General features: G+C 39.3%; 1 protein-coding gene across 11 annotated transcripts in view; it reads left to right on the top strand.

The window, feature by feature from the left end:
- LMO7 (LIM domain 7) overlaps positions 1 to 19,799 on the top strand; it is a 921,898-nt gene extending 902,099 nt beyond the window's left edge. For all 11 annotated transcript variants that reach the window (XM_044071726.1, XM_044071729.1, XM_044071732.1 and 8 more), the window contains one exon: positions 18,715 to 19,799. In XM_044071726.1, coding sequence (XP_043927661.1) covers positions 18,715 to 18,737 — 23 coding nt within the window. In that variant the 3' untranslated portion in view covers positions 18,738 to 19,799. The remainder of the gene's footprint in view (positions 1 to 18,714) is intronic.
- The last annotated feature ends 320 nt before the right edge of the window (positions 19,800 to 20,119 follow it).

The raw sequence follows: 20,119 nt of genomic DNA, 5'->3' as shown, positions 1-20,119 counted from the left end.
GCTATGGATGAAACTGCAGTGTTTATGGGCCAAGGATCTCAAACAATTGATCAGAGGGGTGCCTCATCAATCTACATTCCCTCCACTGATTATGAAAGTGAAAGTGTTACCTGTATTTTGGCAATTCATCTAGATGGAAAGAAAACCTCCCCTCTAATCATTAGTAAGAGCAAGAAAGATAAGATTGAACATGTTTCAGGCATGTACAGTCTTCAAACCGAAAACGCCTGGTGCACATAAGCGGTTATAAGTAAGTGGGTCGATGCAATGCTGCCACTTGTTTTGCGAGGTGGCGAAAGAGGTCTGCTAGTCTAGGATTCAGCCAGCACTCACTGCGCTAAAGACATGAAGAACTTTCTTGCACATTGAAGAATAGTTCAAATATGATTCCCACAGGAATGACTGCCTATCTCCAGACTCCTGATATTGCAATAAACAAGCCATTCAAGGACCATTTGTGCATGGAACTCGATGACTACATTGAAAATAGAATGGAGGGAAATCAGTGTGGAAACTCTGTGAAGCCTAGCCTGCAAGAGGTCGTAACTTGGGTGAAGAATTCATAGGGTAAAATCACTGACAGCTGTGTTGCCAATGCACTACGAGCTGGCTACATGGATAAGCAGTGCTCATTTAAGGAGAGCTCTATTGCTAAGCATGACAGTTTGGGGCCAATGGTTCTACAGGAAATGGAGTTGCAAGAAAACCAGGCCAGAAATCGGGGTTTGGAGCCTAATGACAATGTTCCAGAAGATGATGACATGACTGTATTTGAATAACTTTTCCATTATCGGGGCAACAGAATGGATTGCTTCTGCTTTCAGCTGCCAGCAAGCTCTTGTTAACTTTTTGACTTTTTTGTATTAAGGTAGTGTTTCATTATCAAAGGGTAATTACAAAGTAAGCCCACTAGTTCCCTGACTTCATTTTATGGCGTTCCTTCTTACGGTTTGGGTAAGGAATAAAGAAAGCATCACCACTCAAAGTGGCAGTTATTCACCTGTTTTATTCCCCTCTTCCAATACACATATTAAGATTTTTCTGCACTGTTAAGCATGAAATATTGCACTGTGAAAGCCTAGGTGTAGATATTCTAAAGTTGAAATGTTTGTTGCATTATTTATGTAGAATTCTCACACAACTGTTAGTGTTACCTAAAACTGTTGCCCAATAACGGAAACATACCAAATGTCAATTTATTTACATGAATAAATGTCGATTTGTGTACATGAATAAATGTAGATTGTTGTACGGGGGAGGGGGTAAATAAGGCATCCCCTGATGATGAGCTCTAATGCGTATTTCGGTGGGGGAAAAGTATAAGACCCGGTCTTATTTTTGGGGAAGTACGGTATTATTTGATAGATTTTTTTGAATGTACATATAATGCCAGTATTTTGGTCATAGATTATAAAAAAAGTGTGGATTTTCTGTGAAGATCTAGATAAGTCGTGGAACTTCCAGCAAAAGTTGCAGGTGCAATTTTCCAGTGACCTTTGACATAATGCGTATATCACAACTTTGCTATTCATTTTCAATCTGTTCACTAATTCAGACATGCAGAATGCTTTATATGATCTGATCTCTGATTAGTATATTATCAGTTGTAGTAAAATAATTTAGTCTCCTTATCTGTACACTAGCTCTCTCGAGCACTTAGTGCTGACAAAATAGAAAGTGAAAGAAATCCTTAGCTTCCACAGGCTCATTAAACATTTGCACCACTTTGGACTTAATGAAGATTTATTTCCCAAAGTCTGAGACACAAAATGCTTTACTCCTGGCTGCAGACAACACTTTAGTGCCTTTTGACTCGCTTGAATTGTGTTCAGTAATTACACAATTTTTCTACATGCAATTTAATTGCTATGCTTCTGCTTTACAAAGACATTGGAAGCATCTGTGTATCTTGCAATACTTTGTAGCACTGGAGTGTCTAAATAATTGAGAATTCCTGATAGATTGGCAGAACATAGTGAGAGAGTCTGCGTACTTAACTCTTCAGGCAAAATATTTTCTAATCAACACTTTAAATGTGCATTCACACTGTGAATTGTAATTCTATACTGCCTCCAATTTTGACTAAGCAATTTGCTCCATTCTCTGTAAAACTGGTGATTTCACATTAAAGTTGTGAAGGCTGAAATCATTGAAAAGTAATTTAATTTCTCATAAATACAAATGAATCCAGCCCCATTTTGTGTAACATATTTTCAAAGGAATAATTTATTTATTTACATTTGTTGACCGGGAGTGTCCGATAATAATTCCTATAAATAAGTACCAATGATTTTGAACCTTTGATTATTTTATCTTCATTGCCATTCATAAGCTTCAAGTTTGAGAGATATACTGTTGAACTCTTCCTGTGCCAAGCCTTTGATAAGGGTAATGACTTACAGTAGATGATGCATTCTATAACTGAAGTTTCGATTATGTATACACACTGTCTCCTTGATTTTACATGATGATTAAAATTAACAGTGGCGGCTGGTGACTTCAAATTAAAGGAGGGCTGCAGGAGACAGCTGAATGGGTGGGGCCAATGGGAAGGTATGTGGCCAACTAGAAAGGGGTGGGGCTATGCGCAAAACCACAACAACTGGAACTTTAAATACACTGCCCTGGGTGCCAAACAGTCATTACGAGAGTCCAATCAAGACAAAATGAAGTGTAGAAGAAAAAAATATTTCAATGCATTGGCTACATGACAACTTACTTAATATCCAGATGGAAACAGGTTGTGAGGCATGAAAAAAATAAATACATTACTGGAATGCCAGTCAAAATCAAGTATAAAAAACAAGCAGCACTCAACTCAAACCACTACTCCTTGCACTGCAGTTCTAATTATAATTTATATTCAGCTTTATAAAATTACCAAGTAACATGCTGAAAGTAGCAATCTCTGTGATACCCCCACTTGTAAAAATGTTTCTTATCCAAAAAAGTCCTGCTGCCTGACACAACTATCTACTTGTTTCATGGGGAAGACATGATCAAAGTAAAAAATGAACAGCAAACAAGAAACAAGCTCAAGATAAATTGCTTAAAGGATTCCTGCACAAGTTATGGACCACACGTGATAGATTGGCATTCTGTTTATTTTACGGGTAAGCCTGCAAGTCTCCAACAAAAGATGACTGCAAGTCTCCAATAAATATAATGAGCTTCTGAAAATACTGTAATCCTGTCCTTTTATTACAAATACTGTCATATGCATTTCAGTACCCAAGGCTTATACATTATCTAGTTATGTAAATATTCTCTGCATGGCAACAACGAAAAGGCTTTCAGTGCTGGTAATTCTTTAACAGTATGCTTATTAAAGCTTACTTGCATCTTACAATCTCTGACAAGCTTACCTGATGCTCATTAAATCTTTGCTACTTAAACAGAGCAACAGGGCACTGTGACAGCATCATTTCCTGAATAATAAGAAGCATAAATCAACAGTATAAATATCTGACAGAAAACCAGAACATTCTGCAAAATCAAGGACAGATGAAAAGCCACGGTCGTACTTGTGGTCTACCTTGGATGGGGGAATACTCTGCACACTTAAACTGCATAACTGCTCCTTGCCTTCCTTGGACACCTCCAGAGCCACTACAATGGGGAGTGGGATGCAACAAGTATGTCATAATTTGAAATGTCTCTGGCTGACAGTGATGGCTCTGACACTCATACCTCTCAACTTCAGAGCAAGAAATCTGGACAAAGCCATACTTAGAACTAGAAGTGGGACACAGGCCCAAAATTAAGGACAATTTTTAAATATTGCTCTTATTAACTTAGATAATAGAACAGTAGTAGATCTTGCATTAGTACGAATTTTCTGAGGGGCATAAAATCTGAAACTCAAATGTCTGCCATTATTTTCTAACTTCAATCTTTAATGATTTGCCACTAATTTGCCAGAAAACCACAATTTTATGAAAAACAGATCAAATGTGATGCAAAAATATAAAGTTGCCACACAATACAGCTTGGGAACCTATCAAAAAAGGGACACCTTTTTAATATTAACACTGTTAATTTGAGCAGCTAACAAAATAAGAGCATCTACATGCATTTCTGAAATAAAAGTAATTTATAACTCTTATCATTACAGTTATATACAATTGTAAACCCTCCACATTTTCTTCCAAAATTGCCATTTTGAGGGGGATTATTAGGGGAGAGCAACATTTTGAGGCAAACTTGGGGACAATTGAGAGGCTTGGATATTCCTAATTCTACAAAGTGATTTGCACATACCTCTTAACCTCTTAATGCAGGAAATCTGGACAAGGCCAAATATATTGGGGGAACATACAAACACTACTAAGAATTGCTCTTGTATAAACTTAAGACAGTTGATAGAATAAGGTCTTACATTAGCATGCATTTTTCTGAAGGTTATGACGTCTGAAACTCAATGTCTGTCATTTAATGACTTTATTCCTAAATGATTTGCTAGAAAACCACAAATTTTATGAGGAACAAACCAAAAATAAGAAACCAATATCTATTCATTCTGCGAAAATATGGACAACTGAGAGGTATAGTTCAACTGAGGCTGTCCGAGTTTGCTACCCCCCCCCCTCACAAAATCATGGTCGAATGGAGCCTCCCCCCTGCAGCCATTCCAACGTCTCATTCCTTGTTTTTTTTTGCCCCATTTACCATAAACACTGTAATGTGCATACTGCTTTACTTCTGCGATGATTTAGATTTCATTTGAAAGTTTTATTTTGCATTTTACACACACACACCCTAATAGATATCTGTTAAAGCAATGCAGTCTCACAATGAAAATAGACTTGGCATTAAAACTTCTCTGCCCTTGAAACTCACATGCATTGAAACAGCATTGAAATCCACATTCAAAGAAAATACTTTTTGCCAGTGGTAGATAAAGATTAACTCTGGGCTGTTTTTAAAATCATAGGCCCCTTGAACATGAAACATACACATGCTCTTTGATGCACCTTCCTGACTGTATTACGTTATATTCCTTGTACAATACAGTGCAGTTGTTAGAGGGCATTTTAAATTTATTGTTTTGAACATTTTTCCAGTAAACAATGAAACAAAATGCATGCACCAATGACAAAACCACCCAATTCAGAACATTTCCATCATAAAACGTCTACTCAACCTTCTATAGTCCACCAGTATCAGTAAATATGCACAATCTCTGAAGTAGTAAAATCCGCATTAAAGAAATCTGTAACTAATAAAGAGGTTGCTGCTAGCAAACAACTTTATATGTCATTGTTTCATCTACAAATAAAGTGCCTGTTGCCCTTGAAGAATAAATTGCCTATGTTGCATGCATTAAAAAAATGATAAGCTAGTAATACCGCAATAGGGAATGGATAGAAAACTGATAACAGGTTCATAGTTACTAGGTATTGCCAAAAAGGACTGCAGCATCCACCCCCTTTACAACATCAGCAATGCATCTACCTACTGTGGGAGTAGAACCCACAGCCTTCTGCATCAAAAGCAAGTACACTACCTGTTGTGCTATTAACAATGCAAGCAGACTTAGCATAAGCAGCACTAAACTTTTGTTCCCCTGCAGCTCTCAGCTCCTTGTAAAATCTACTCGACACTCAGCTGTATCTCTGAACTTTGCAGCACAAGATATCTGGAAAAAGCCAAAATTTATTGGGGGGGGACAAAGGGCCAAAAACCAGGGACGCATTTTAAACATTGCTTGCATGATGTTGGAAAGTTGCTAGAATAAAATGCTGTGTTACCACCATACATTTCATTGCCATGTCTTGAACCCAGGGGACCCTGTGTAAAACAGAGAAACATACCACTATGCCATATCAGCTGAAACCGAGGAAGACAAACTTAAATGGCTACTATTTTGTGAATTCAGTTCTCGTCATAGCTGTCAACCTCACCTGAAAAAAGCCAATAATGTGGGAATACAGCTGCCAAACATTCAGTGAATTCAATTCTCACCATAGCTCTCAACCTTAGCACAAAATACCTGGAATGGGGGAATACAGTCCCAAAAATATGGGCAAATTTCAAATATCCATGTTATAAACTTAGACAATTGCTCGAATAAAAGGTTTTGTTTTACCATGTACTTTCTGAAGAATATGAAGTCTGAAATTCAAATGCCTGTTATTTTTAAACATTTGTTAACCAGGAAACTAGTCTGACTTGGAACAAAACAAAGCCAAATTTCGGCAGAGCAAAACACTCCAGTCCAGACACATCTTTGTAAAGGATGGGAGGACATGCAGACTGCACACAGAAGGCACCCCAGCCAAGAATCAAACCATAGAACCTGTAGCTGTCAGGCAACAATGCTACCAGTGCACCACTGCACTACAAACCTTTGCAAGGAAATATGAAGATACAGAAACCACAGATTTTATGACGAACAGAACAAATATGAGGCAAAAATCTGCAATTCTTTTACAAATAGTGGTGGGTAGGGAATTCAGGTCCTTGTCACCTGCATCCAAGGTGCAGGGTTCAAGCCTGAGTATTTCTACCCACCACTAATGTGTTAACAAGGGCATTTCACACACGTATACACACATGCGTACACACATACACAAACTCTAAGGTAACATACTACTAGCAAAAGTAGGAATTCTTTGACCTTTTTGCATTCGCTGAAGGTGTTACTGATTAGATAAGAACCCTAATTTCTTCACTTTCAAAGGACATCTTGCCTTGTAGCATCTTAGGTTTTTGTTACAGTGCCACAATGTGCCAGTTAGCAGCTTGAGCAAGCAACAAGCAGATGTGTTGTGGGACCTTTGAACCACAGTCAAAGGCCCACAAACCAAATTGGGACACTTCTAGAACACACTGAATGTATTCTAATTTAAGAAATCACTATAAAAAGTCTGGTTCATGGAAAAACGTGTGTGTGTGTGTGTGTGTGTGTGTGTGTGTGTGTGTGTGTGTAGTAAGATTGCTTTAGGTTATATCAGGAAACATCCCAGGTTCAGATTCTAAGGTCAGCTCCTTGTTCAAGAAACACCCCAAAACTCCAGGGACTGAAAAGGCTTGACCTGGCAACTGCTGCTCTTATGAATGTCCTAATAGCAGCCATGTGATTGGCCATTTTATAAAATTACATTATATCCAAGTCCACAGCAATGTAAGGAAAATCAAGATAAAAGGACATATGTGGAGACATTAATCTCCTGAGGTGTTGCACAGGTAGCCTGTTGACCTTTCAAACCACAACATGTGCTTTATAGCTAAGATGCCAACACCCACAGTGACAAAAAAGGTGTGTATTCCCTGACAGTCTCAAACTTATTTGGGAGCAAGGTTACTGCACAAGCAAAGAAGCCCTCAGGAGATGTGAAGTCTAAAGGTGTCAGGCCAGTGGGTAGTAGAAGACTCGCAGTATGCAGTTACAACAACGGCTTGTAAGTCCATTTATCAATCACAACATCTGTCACAAAGAAAGTTTAATACCTTCCAACAAATTTAACCACTTGCAGAATGCAGAAAAAGACAAGGGAGGCCATGTAAGAGCAGCTTTTGTAAACTGCAGAGGTCCCATGAGATGCAGTCAAACCTGCTGTGGTTTCTGACATCCTTCATGTTCTGTTTGTAGTTATGTCGGGTTTGCAGTTCTCATCACGGAAGTAAAACGAGAAGGAAAGTATATGAATTCATTTGATGGATTTGCCATTTCCTTTTTCTCTGCTACCTTCTGAGCTGTTTGGCATTAGCCATATTGAATGAGTATGAAAACAAGTCACTCCAAATTAAGGTCAGAGCACCAGTGTTCAGCAGATCTCATGGTTACATTCCCATTGGGTAACCTGTTGGCTGAGAGGTCAGCCTTGGTAACATTATAATACACTGTTGATGTTGGCAATGCAATCAGTGTGTACAAAAACAGTTGTGTCTTGTTATAATGTGGAATTTACCAAAATAAACATACTTTGGAAGACAGTGTACACATTATTCCTATGAAAATACAGTTGCAAAGCAAGCAAATATCTAAAGAAGGCTCATCAGTGTTTCTTAATTTATACATATTTTGAGCTGCCATGTTGCAAAAGAAATGAGATTCATACCAGCAACATAGTCAGTATTCAGAATTTGCACTATCATAATGTCAGACAGTACAGAGGCTTAAGGCTATGATCTGTTAACAATTTTAGTCCTATAGTCTTGCATTTTATTGTCTTAACTTGTAAACTGTGTGACTGAGAGCAATCATTTAACCAGACAGTGCTCTTGGGTTACCTTTGAAAAGAGCTAGTGACAAGTGGACATACATGATTAGAAAATTAATAAAATATACCTTGCAACATACAATAGTCAACATTACACTACATGGTTTCCCACATATAACTTCTTAATACTTGTTTCAGTCAGCTATAGAAAGCCCAGTAAGGCAGTGCTCTAAGTTTATTAAAAAATAGTAAAGCAATTCTTCCAATGACTGCTTTCTGAAAGAAAATAACCATTCAATTCCTAACAAGTTAAACTCCTCCCATTTTCTTATGTGCAGCCACTGGCTTAGACACCCAGCACCTTTAAAACAAAGTAACTTAAATAGCCATTGTATGTATCTGGTATTTTGTGGGATAAGAGCTTTACTTACCATGGGTTTAACCAGAAATTCGCATTTTGTACTCGAACCTCATAATGTGGTTCCCAACATCCACCTATTTAAAAAAAATTTGTTCGACCTTCAAAATATTGCCCCTATATGCTTCAGAAAGGAGTAAGCTATTTTCATCTGTTTCTGCTTATAATCACAAAAATATTTTAAGAGGTATGTTCTTATCACATAAGCATAATTTGTACAGTTCTATGCAAGCAGTGGCATGCTGTACTTGATTAACAACACAACTCATTTATTTCAGTTTATAATTATTCATATGATGCATCTAAGTGATCTGTCATCCAACTGACAATATACATACCACCAAGAGAAAGAAGAAAAGCAAACGAAATAGGCCGCCAACGCCAAGCAATAAAAAAATCCAGCACTTAGTCAAATAAATCCTCAAGGCTCAAGTCCACAACCTAAACTGGCTGCAACTGTTTGCTTCTCACTCTTTTCCTAGCACATAAAGTCCAGGAAGAGAGTGAGAACCAATCAGCAGCCATTTAGCCCATCCACGTCATGTACGTTCCTGCAGACGACCCCTTCCAATTCTATGCGGTTTGGAACTGCATAGACTGCTGGGCATCACCCTGATGCCTTAATTGGCTCTCTGGACTGCAGCTCCAAGTAGAAAGGAAAAAAACCTTATTTTTTTAAAACCGCTGCAATCGACAGTGCGCATGCTCGTCAACCGGCGTAAAGCAAGCAGCCAGCTGACAGAGATGAAAGACAGACAGTAAAAATAAAAAAAAAAAAAGTACTTTTTTCTTTTTTCCTTTTCTTGCTAAGGGGGCTGCAGTCTGATAGCACGAGCCGCCCCTGAAAATTAAGCAATTTTGGGGACAACTACTTCATCTGATTAGTTTTAACCCTAATGCCTTGAATGTTTCAATTAACTTTCAGTGTATGGCATGTACATCATGCTTTTATTAACATTAGTGTCTTTTCCAAATGTGCAACATAGTCTGATCCATCATTTCTGTATTTTCATCTTGCACACTATCTGCATTTTACACATTCTTATTGTAAATTGTGGGCAGGAGGAAAAAAACTAATTTTCATGACTCTCTTGTAATGTGTGCATTTTTATTTCAATTACATTTTAATTAATTTTCTTTTTGTGTTACACCTGTTGCATGAGTTTTTTTAGTTTACTACAGTATGTTTTCCTACCTGCCATATACATCTTGACTTGTGTATTCTCTGCCAATGCTTTCAGCTTGTTTCACAACCTGTCTCGTATACACCATATTTTTCAGTGTACTACATTAATTGAGGCAGGTTAACTTCACTTAGCCTGCATATTCTAGTCACTAAAATTTTATTCCGTTATGAAGACAAAAAACGATGAATAAGAATACCAAAAGTAAGTAAATATGACATTGGCTGTTGTCAGTTGTAAGGGACGTCAGGATGTCTGATGCAAAGAGAGGCAGCCAACGTCACTTCCTCAGTCTTCCTTGCCACGGAGCCCAAAGCAGAAGCATTTTTTGCACGAGTGCTGGTTGGCAGTTTACCTTTTTTAGTTTCAGACTCCAAAGTTGAAGTATACTACAGCTAAGTACCCTGTTGGGGATCCTCTTTTCTTGCCTTAACGAATATCAGAAAAGGTTAATAATTGTCTTACCTGTGGAAAGCAGATTCCCCATAGAGATTTTCATTCCCATTGTATTTGTCTAGGCCTTGACCATGATGTTCCTAATTGTGATATCTGTGCATCCTTTAATCTGCATACTATTCGTCGTTGGGCTAAGCTTTTAGCTAAACATTTTGGAGTTTGGCCTAAGTTTGTCGTACGATGTCCGCTGGTCTTCAGGCTTCAGAAATACCCAAGAAATGTAAGGATAAGGACTGCGACAGGCTTCAAAAGGTTAAGTCCTCTGATGATGTTAGGATGGTAGTCAGTCATGCGGTAGCCAGTGAGGCGCCTTTGCAGCCACTGCAGTCCATGGATTTGCAACCGCAGGCCTTGGTTGAGACCATTTCAGAGTCCCCCAGGCTTCCGGCCTCCATTTTGCCTTCTGACCCCTTGCCTGTTGCCTCTTCGGCTGGATCCAGAACCGCTAAGCTGACGCGAGTGTCTGAGGCCTCCTTCCTTTGTTCACACAGCAAGCTCTTACCGACTACCTCTACTGTGAATTCGGTGGTTGCCAGGCCCCCCTTTAGACTTGCAGGTAAATCTTCTAGTCATAAGCCTGTGAAAAAGCAGGCTCCAGTTTCTTCTTGTTCCCCTCAATCCCAGAAGGTTAAAATGGCTGATGATCTTTTGACCCTTAGAGGTTCTCAGCCTCCTCCTTATAAAAGGAGCAGGGGTGTTTCCTGAGGCTTTTTCTTTTTCTGGCTCTGATTCTTCTAGCATTTCTGCTGATGAAGAGGAAGTGTCTCAGGATTTTTCTCCTTTTGAGGATTCAGATGCAGAGGAATCCATCCCTTCTGCTTCTCCCCCAAAGACTTCTCTTTTGGTGATACTGTAAATACTGTCAGGGAGCATTTTAAATGGGAAAGTCAGGACTATCCCCAATCTAAGAAAATGATTAGGGAGTTTTTGGATTTACCTCAGCATAAGCCTCTGACTATTCCCCCAGTGTTAGAAGTGGTTGATGATGATTTCCTGGAAAATTCCTTAACTCCAAATTCAGTTCCTCCTGCTCCCAGGAAACCTGACCAGTACTATAGGGTCCCTGATTCTCATCTGTTTCTTTTCAGGAATCTGTTGGTGGATCCTGAGGTTATTTCTCAAGGCCCTAAAGAAGTTAAGGCCACTGTTACTAAAAATCCTGTTCCTTCTGACAGGGAATCTAGGAACCTAGATAGGTGGGGTAAAAAAGTTTATACCTCTGCCCCTCTTGCTAGTAGGTCTACTAATTGTCTTTTTCATATGCTGAAATTCCAGCAGCACAACTTGGAGGCTATTAGGTCTAGAATAGCAAGTGCGCGCCTCTTTTGGCGGAGAGGAAGGATATGCAGGATTTGCTGAATTCTGCCAGTCTTGTTAATAAACATTCTTTACATTGTGGTTTTGACATTCTAGAAGCCTCCTGCAGGACTACAGCTACTGGATCTGTTGTTAGAAGGCACGCTTGGCTCAGAGAACAACCCCTTCCAGCTTCCAGCTAAGCTGTTAGATGTACCCTTGCATAAGGACAGTCTTTTTGGCAGCAAAGCAGAGGAAGTGCTCAAGAAGATGGAGTATAAGGCCAAGTCTGTGCAAACTGTTAAGGATTTTCTGCAAGTTCAACCTCCTCGGTTTAGTAGGAATTACCCTTCTAAGAGCTGGATGTTTCCTGATACCAGCAGACAGAACCGTTCAAGGACTAGAGGTTACAAATCTTCAAGGGGGCAGGTGTCTACCTCTCAAAGGTCTAAGCATTGGCAGGCTTCCACTTTCAAGGTGGGAAGTTCTAAGCCTGCATCTCAATCAAAACAATCTCAATGACTTTATCCAATTTCTGCCTGTTCTTGCCTGCCAGGAGAGTCCTTTAGGGGGAAGGTTGGCCCTTTTTGCAAATGTCTAGGCCACTGTCACAAATGACAGATGGGTACTCAGAACTGTATCTCTAGGCCACAAGTTTTCTTTCCACACCTTTCCAGTTCGTAAAGGATTCCCGGACGCTCCTCCAAACCAAAGGGCAGAAGTAGAAAAACAAATTTTGTTTCTGTTTCTTCTGGGAGCAATCAAATCAGTTCCTGCTCAGCGGGTAGGCCAGGGTTTCTATTCCAGACTTTTCCTAGTTCCAAAAAAAGAAGGCACCTGGCATCCTATCCTAGATCTGTCCATTATGAACTATTTATTGGTAATTTCAAAGTTCAGAATGCTCACTCTGCATCAGTTGCTGCCAGTGTTAGAAAAGGATTCCTGGCTGGTAACTTTGGATCTCAAAGAAGCTTATCTGCACATCCCTGTCAGGGAAAGTTGCAGGAATTACCTTAGTTTCAGGGTGGGCAAGCAACATTATCAATTCTCTGCGCTGCCCTTTGGCTTATCTACTGCTCCTAGAGTTTTCACAAAGTGCCTGGCTCCAGTCATTGCTTTTTGCAAGCAGGTGAAAATTCAGATTTATCCATACTTGGATGACTGTCTGATTCAAGCAAATTCTCAGGAACAGCTGTTAAAGGATCTAAAATTCATAAAGACTGTTCTCTCTTCACTGGGTTACACTCTCAATGAGGAAAAATCAAAAATGGTGCCATCCAAGGAGAATAGCATTCCTAGGAGCGAGTCTGAACACAGCCGCCCAGATGATACATCTCACCCAGGAGAAGCAGACAACTCTTTCAGTTTATTTCAAGGACTTGGCAAGCCTGTCCCACCTCCTTGCAAGGAAATACCTGCAAGCTCTGGGATACATGGCCTCTTGCATTCTCATGATTCCATATGCAAGACTGCATATGAGGAAATTGCAATGGTACTCAAGAACATTTGTTGTCAACACACACAGGACCCTGTATATGATGATTCCTCTGCTTCCATGTCTGCAGACAGAGTTTCTATGGTGGGCAACAGCCTGTCTACAAAACAAAGGCATGCCTTTTTGCCCACCTCCTGCCACTCAAGTTCTTACCACAGATGCATCGGACTATACCTGGGGAGCACACCTGGATGGCAGATGCATAGAGGGACGTTGGCATGCCCAGGAGATGCACCTGCACATAAATTTAAAGGAGTTGATAGCAGTTCAGCAGGCCTTGCTAGCTTTCAAGCATATTCTTTCTCCAGGGACCCTGCTCGTCAGGACAGACAACACCACAGTCATGTGGTACATCAACAAGCAGGGAGGGACTCATTCTTACCCCCTGTGCAGGCAGAGCATGAATCTTTGGTCCATAGCAGCATCCCTGGACCTGCATCTCCTAGCTCAATTTCTTCCAGGAAGGCTTAATGTTTTGGCAGACCGGTCGAGCAGAGAAACCCTGGATCCTGACGAGTGGCAGTTGAACAGAGCAGTCTTTTACAGCATCATTCAGCGTTGGGGCACTCCACAGGAGGATCTTTTCTCCTCCCCAGAGAACCATCTTCTACCTCTTTTTTGCATCAGACAGCATCACAGCAGAGCATGGTGAGTGGATGTGATGCCCTTCCCTTGGACGCTGATGTCAGTTTATGCCTTCCTTCCTCTTCTTCCCAGAGTATTACTGAAGATCAGGGACGAATGACCAAGGGCTATTCTCATAGCTCCAGACTGGCCCAGACAGCATTGGTATCCACTGCTTCGCAGTCTCTCCCACATTCCTCCATGGCAGCTTCCTCTGAAGCCAGATCTTTTGGTTCAGAAAGGTGGAAACATTCTACATCCTCATCTTCAGTCTCAGTGGCGTAGCACTAGGACGTCCTACACTGGTAAATGGGAAAGATTCTCTCATTGGATGCAAGCTAGAGGGGAATCTTCTCAGCCTTCCCTTCCTCTGATCCTGGAATACCTGGCTGATTTGCTTCAGGGTGGTCTTTCTTTTTCCTCTATCAAGATCCATGCTTCAGCCATTTCTGCTCATCATTCTTTTGGACAACCTATTTTCTCTCATCCCCCAATGAAAATGTTTCTCAGAGGTGCTTGCAACTTAAAACCTCCCAGAAGGGCACCTACTCCAGCGTGGGATCTTAATTTTGTCTTAGAGAAACTCACTCTCCCTCCTTTTGAGCCAGCTGCCAATGCAGATTTAAAGTTTCTCTCTTGGAAGACTGCCTTCCTCTTGGATAATTCGGAGCTGCAAGCGTTGATGGCTGTGGAGCCCTTTCTTATTTTCCATGCAGATAGGGTCTCTAAGAACCCAACCCCTCCTTTATGCCTAAGGTGGTTTCTAGCCTCTTAGAACCAACCCCTCCTTTATGCCTAAGGTGGTTTCTAGCCTGACTCTTAATCCATCCATATGCCTTCCTACCTTCTTTCCTATGCCTTCCTACCTTCTTTCCTAATCCTTGAAATAGAAGTGAAAGGATCCTATATTCTCTTGATGTGCACAGACAGCTCAGGATTTACCTGGACAGGACTAAGGACCTTCAGAAATCAGCACAGTTATTGGTCAATTTTGCACCAGGAGCCCAGGGCAAGGCTATTTCTAAGCAAACCATTTCTAAATGGATTGCACGTTGTATCTCTTTTTGTTACTCCTTTCATGGCAAGGTTCCTCCTCAAGGGATTAGGGCCCACTCAACTACAGCAGCTTCCACTTCTGCAGCCTTTTTAATGGGTGTCCCTACTAAAGACGTTTTGGTGGCTGCCACATGGTCTTCTGTTCACACTTTCACAAAGCATTATAATTTGCCTTTGTATTCTAGAGCCAGGGCAGGGTTTGCCACTGCTGTTCTGCAGGGCATTATCTCCAATCCTTGATTCTGTTGGTTCTGCCTCCCTTTTCTCTGGGCGTTAGTAATCATCCCATTCATTAGGACTGCAACAGTGAAACACGAACATAGTGCAGTTGTGTACACTTACCATAAATGTAGATGTTCGAGTGTATTCACTGTTGCAGTCCTGGCTTCCCTCCCTCCTTCCCCCTTTTTGGTCCTCTTATGTTTTCTTTTCCTAAGATATAGGCTAAATTTGGTATTTGCCAAAAATTGCTTTTGGCTTAAGCTTTGTTTTCTGGGAGCTTCTGACTGTTATGGCAAGAAAGACTGAGGAAGTGATGTCTGCTGCCTCCCTTTGTATCGGACATCCTGATGTCCTTTACAACTGACAGCAGCCGACGTCCTATTTACTTAACCAGTCAAGGGCTACCGGGAGCTGGATAACCCATTCGTTAGGACTGCAACAGTGAATACACGACGTACATCTACATTTATGGTAAGTGTACACAACTGTACTTTCTAAAGCCGCCTCAAGATGTTTCATTAATATACCAGCATTCCACAGTGGTCGATTAATACCATACTCAGCCTGGTCTTGCATGTTAGCGCTCTTCAAAACTACTTGATGTGCAGTATGATGAGTGGCCAAAATGCTTTACAAATCATTATGCACTTCAACGGCAGCTAGATTTATTGTTGCTCTAAGCAAGACGATCACTGATTAGTTTAACTGTGCCTATCAACATACAGTGGGCAATGTCATATGCCAGTATGTATGCATGCATAAGAAATGTTGCAGTGTGTAACGTATCGATATTCCTGTACTAGTTACCGATGTAAGCAGCTTTATCATCTCAGTGATATGTTGAATGGGATTTTTAACTTGTATGTGAATATTATTTTGCATAATTGCTGTAACTATAACTTTATTGTAATATATAGAACAAACTGATTATTCTATGAAATTGCAAGAACAATAACACTGATATGGCAAGGCTCATGTAAAAGAGCTTAGCTATGATAAGCTTGGTTATAGTTCCGTATGAGTTGTACTGTTTTAGGTAAGCAAACTTTCTGCAGTCATAACCATGCTGCATTCACCAAAGAACTGCACAGTAAACCAGCTACCAGTTTAAACAAAGGAGCATACTTTCTACTGCCACACAAAGTGAAGCCAGAAGTAAAATGCATTGCTAATCATCCAATAGGATAAGCAAGATGATGGGCAGTTGTTCTACATGTTTTTTAAACATTGTTTCTTGTAAACTTATGCATTACAAAGAGATGGTTATAACCATTTGTGTTCTTAAAGTGGTTTCAAAAATTATTTCTCTTGAGCTTTGCCCTTGAAGTGATTTTCTTTAATTCAGTTCATGAATACACAGTTTGGTTATGATCCAGAAACTTGAGTGTCATAATTTGTGATAATGTAAGATTTAATATCAGGCCTCTTATCATAATCTGCTTATTCTGAGTTCATTAAATGTATGTCATCCTGAGATCAATACTTGAGGTAAATGTTGACCTCCGTTTCAGGAACACAACCTATTGGTTATAATTGGAGAATGTGGATCATAGTTCTTAGTATATGGAGCCTTACTACTGCAATGCACTATGAGTTGCAGAGAAGTGGTAGGGGGCTGAAGTATTTTACAGCTTTTAAAGGTGTAACAGTGCTGTTTTGCAGACAGTGGCTAAAAATGAAACATACCTCTGGATCAACAGCTTTAAAAGCCATTATACACATCTGCTATAACCCTACTTTTGCTTTGTGTGGTAGTATAACGTATTCAGCTTTAAAGGTTGCAGTTTTCCAGAACTGTTATGTGGTGATTGTCTTGTGTGCTGTAGTATGAAGCTAGACCTAAATAGTCTTGAAAGACGTATAACAAAACGTGTTCACTCCTCTAATTTTAGTTAAGTACATTTATAAGCTTACTTTTTTACTGATATCAGAGTGTAATCACCATACTCTCCACATACTATGTTAAATTTCATTAAAGGAATCCAGCCCTTATGTACTGGAAAAGAATGTTGGCTTCACCTAGATTGTAAGGCTCATTATGTGAGCTACCTGGCAAATGTATATGTAAAATAAAATAAAAATTGCATGACAAGTGCAGCAGACAGATAAGTACAGATGAAAATTGTGGTTGTACAGATGAAAATTGTGGCTATTATGGGTAACCTAAGGCTAGTAGGCGTCTCTGGCCTGTGCATTCAAAACAGTTGCAGTGGCACTGACAAAAGGTGTTCCATATATAAATGCTAAAACACATTATCACCTCCTCCAGAATATCACATATTAGGCAGGAAACCCCAGCTCCCCAGTGGAAGAACATATTTTTAAATCAAGAACATTTTTATTAAATGTAGACGTATGACATAGGCAATCATGCATTTAAATGAAAACAAACAATGCTGACACATTTTTAGTTGCAAACATTATACATCACGTGTCTATCCAGTCATTGTCTGTCAAACATGACATAGCTTATTCAAATCCTGCCACCTTTTAAATATCATTCTTCCTGCAAAGCATTATTCTGCATGTATTCCCACAATTCCTGTTTTTTTCTATGTAATTTTCTCCTACCCTTTTCTAAAGACTCCTTTTCCAGTTGTTTTATCTCTGTTACTATATTCACTGTTTCTAGTACAGTTGGTTTAGACTTTGATTTTCAATTTCTAGTAATTGCTTTTTTGGCAGCCACCATAAGTAGACTCAGCAATGCCTTACTATGTTTAGGCAATTACGATTGTGTCATAGCTCAAAAAAATTATTTCCTTTAATGCACCAATTTGCTCACCCAGTATTCCTGATAGAGTAGTCTGCAGGGAATTTTTAAAGATTACCAACTTGTTACACTTCCAGAAAGCATGTTCCCAATTAACTCTTTCTTCCCATCACACATCCAACCTTTGCAATCAATCTACCCGAGGAAATATTCTTTGGAATATATTTGGAGTGTAAAAATAAGTATGTAAACACTTCCATTCAAAGATCCTAAATCGTCTAGACTTTGTTGCATATGTGTGAGTCATACATATATTCCCCATTTCTTTGTGAATTGCTTATCTAGTCTCTCCTTCCAGTCCTTTCTAATCTCCTCTGATTGATTATTGTTATGATGGAGTCTTTTATATGCCCTGCTAATTATCCATTTTTTAACCGCAACGTCTGTTCTAGTTTCTACTAAAAATGTTACCAGTGTTGATCTTTTGCTTAGGATCCCCTTATTTCTTTGTACTCTGTCAACCCTTGATAGGGAAGGCAGTCTATGGCCTACAGAACAAATGTCTTGGCCTCTAGCCATTCTATTGCATTTCCCTGTCTAATTATTTGCTAACAATACCTTGTTTCCTTTACCAGTTTTCTCCATTAAATTCCAGCCCCCTCTTTTCTATTGGCTGTATCCATAATTGCAGTAATCCCTTTGGCAGAATCTCCTTTCTCAATCCCCATGTTGGCTTAGTTTTTAAAATACGTTCTGCTTCTGTACGAATGTAATATTCAGTATGGTTATTGTTATTCTCCTTAAGGATCCAATGGAAGAGCATTTAGTATTTTTCTTCTGTAGTATGTTAAGGAAAGCACACACATGCATGGATGCAGACACATTATATATAAATGTGTAAGCAGTCAAGTGCAGTTCAGTGTTTGAGATGTATGACTGCATTTGCAAGAACGGTGTTGCGCAAAATGTTGCATGGTATTTACTTAGAGCTGTAATGGATCATGATCTTCATTTCCTGCATTCAAAACTTGCATCAAAAGAAAGCTTAGAGTATTGAAATGTGGGTCATTTTCTTTTTTCTACAGCAGGACATCAGTCCGCTATGTGAGGATGACGAGAATGAGGAAGCTGATGAGAGTGAGGATGAATTGCTGGTGCCGATGGTGGAGGAGGAAGAGGTTATTTCTAGTGATACTGATGTCTGAGCACCCTGTCGATTGCACAGCTGTATAGACAATGTTGCACATGTTTTATATAATGTTATGAAGAACTGTACAAGTATTAAATGTTCATGTTCCTTTCTGAGTTATTTATGAGAGGGTGTTTGTTCTGGGGCAGCATTCTGTTCTCTCACTGACTGAAGGAACAGCAAGCATTAGTTTGCTTCTTGAATTCAGCATGTACAAATAGAAGGGAATTTGCATGTATATTACACAAGTTATTTTCATCAGTGAATTTAAAGTCTATTTATCATGCTGATAAATCATTTATCTTTAGCAGCAAATGTTTTTTGGTAAATTTATCATAAGGAAGTAGTTTGTATAATACAGTTACCTTACTGTTGTATGTTATGTACGGCTATCACAAAGCTACAGTATCATATTACTTATTAACCAACCAGCAGTTTTTGTTTGCAGTCTGTTTTTGCTATTAATGTAACTATGTGCCTTCTAATAACTGTATAGGATTCTTAAGTTGATCTTCTGTCTTTCATGTAGCAGTTATGCCTATAGCAGTTCCATTTGCTATAGTTACAACAGGTTTTTATCTTCGAGAAGTAGCAGATATAAAACAAAGGAAAACTAAATCTTCTGCATTGTATAAGCAAGTTATAGTAACAGGAAATTAATGTGTTTAGCCGCATTTGTAAATAAAAATATTAATTCTGCAGTACATTTATAAGTGTGGTTTTGTTATAGGATTTGAATTTGTTGAAGGATGCTCTTATGGTGGAATAAACATTTCTGATCTTTTGTTCTGTTCTGAGTTTATAGATGCAACAATTTAATCTAGAAGACTGAGCATGTAGGTGTATGAAAGCTTGAAATAATTCCAAAATTAAATACCAGGTTAAGATATTTTTTGATATAAGTGATTATCATGGCTGCTTATTTTGCTTCTTTTGGAAATTGTTTCTCAAAACTTAATAAACCTATTTAATTTTTTGGTATACTGTCTGTAGTACATTAGATGTTATGAAGTGAGCATTAATTATTCAGAAATGTGCATGTTGATTGTGCAGACCTGTCAGCAGACCAGAAATTGTCAAATCAAAAACTAGCATCTCAAACAATAGTAGCTTGTTTATAAAAAAAGGCAGCTGAACATCTGATGCATGATTCTTGCTGATTTCAGTACAGTTTAGAGAAACTTAATAATGGTAAACAACATCCAGAGTCTGAGCTGCACCGAAAAGTGTAAGATAATGAAATACATAATGGAAAGAAGAAATCATCACCATTTTCATGCAGTCAAGAGAAATGAAAACAG

Source organism: Protopterus annectens, chromosome 5.part0 (assembly GCF_019279795.1).
Source record: "Protopterus annectens isolate FY-2018-M chromosome 5.part0, PAN1.0, whole genome shotgun sequence".
Lineage (NCBI taxonomy): Eukaryota > Metazoa > Chordata > Ceratodontiformes > Protopteridae > Protopterus > Protopterus annectens.
This window is presented reverse-complemented; position numbering and strand designations above follow the sequence as displayed.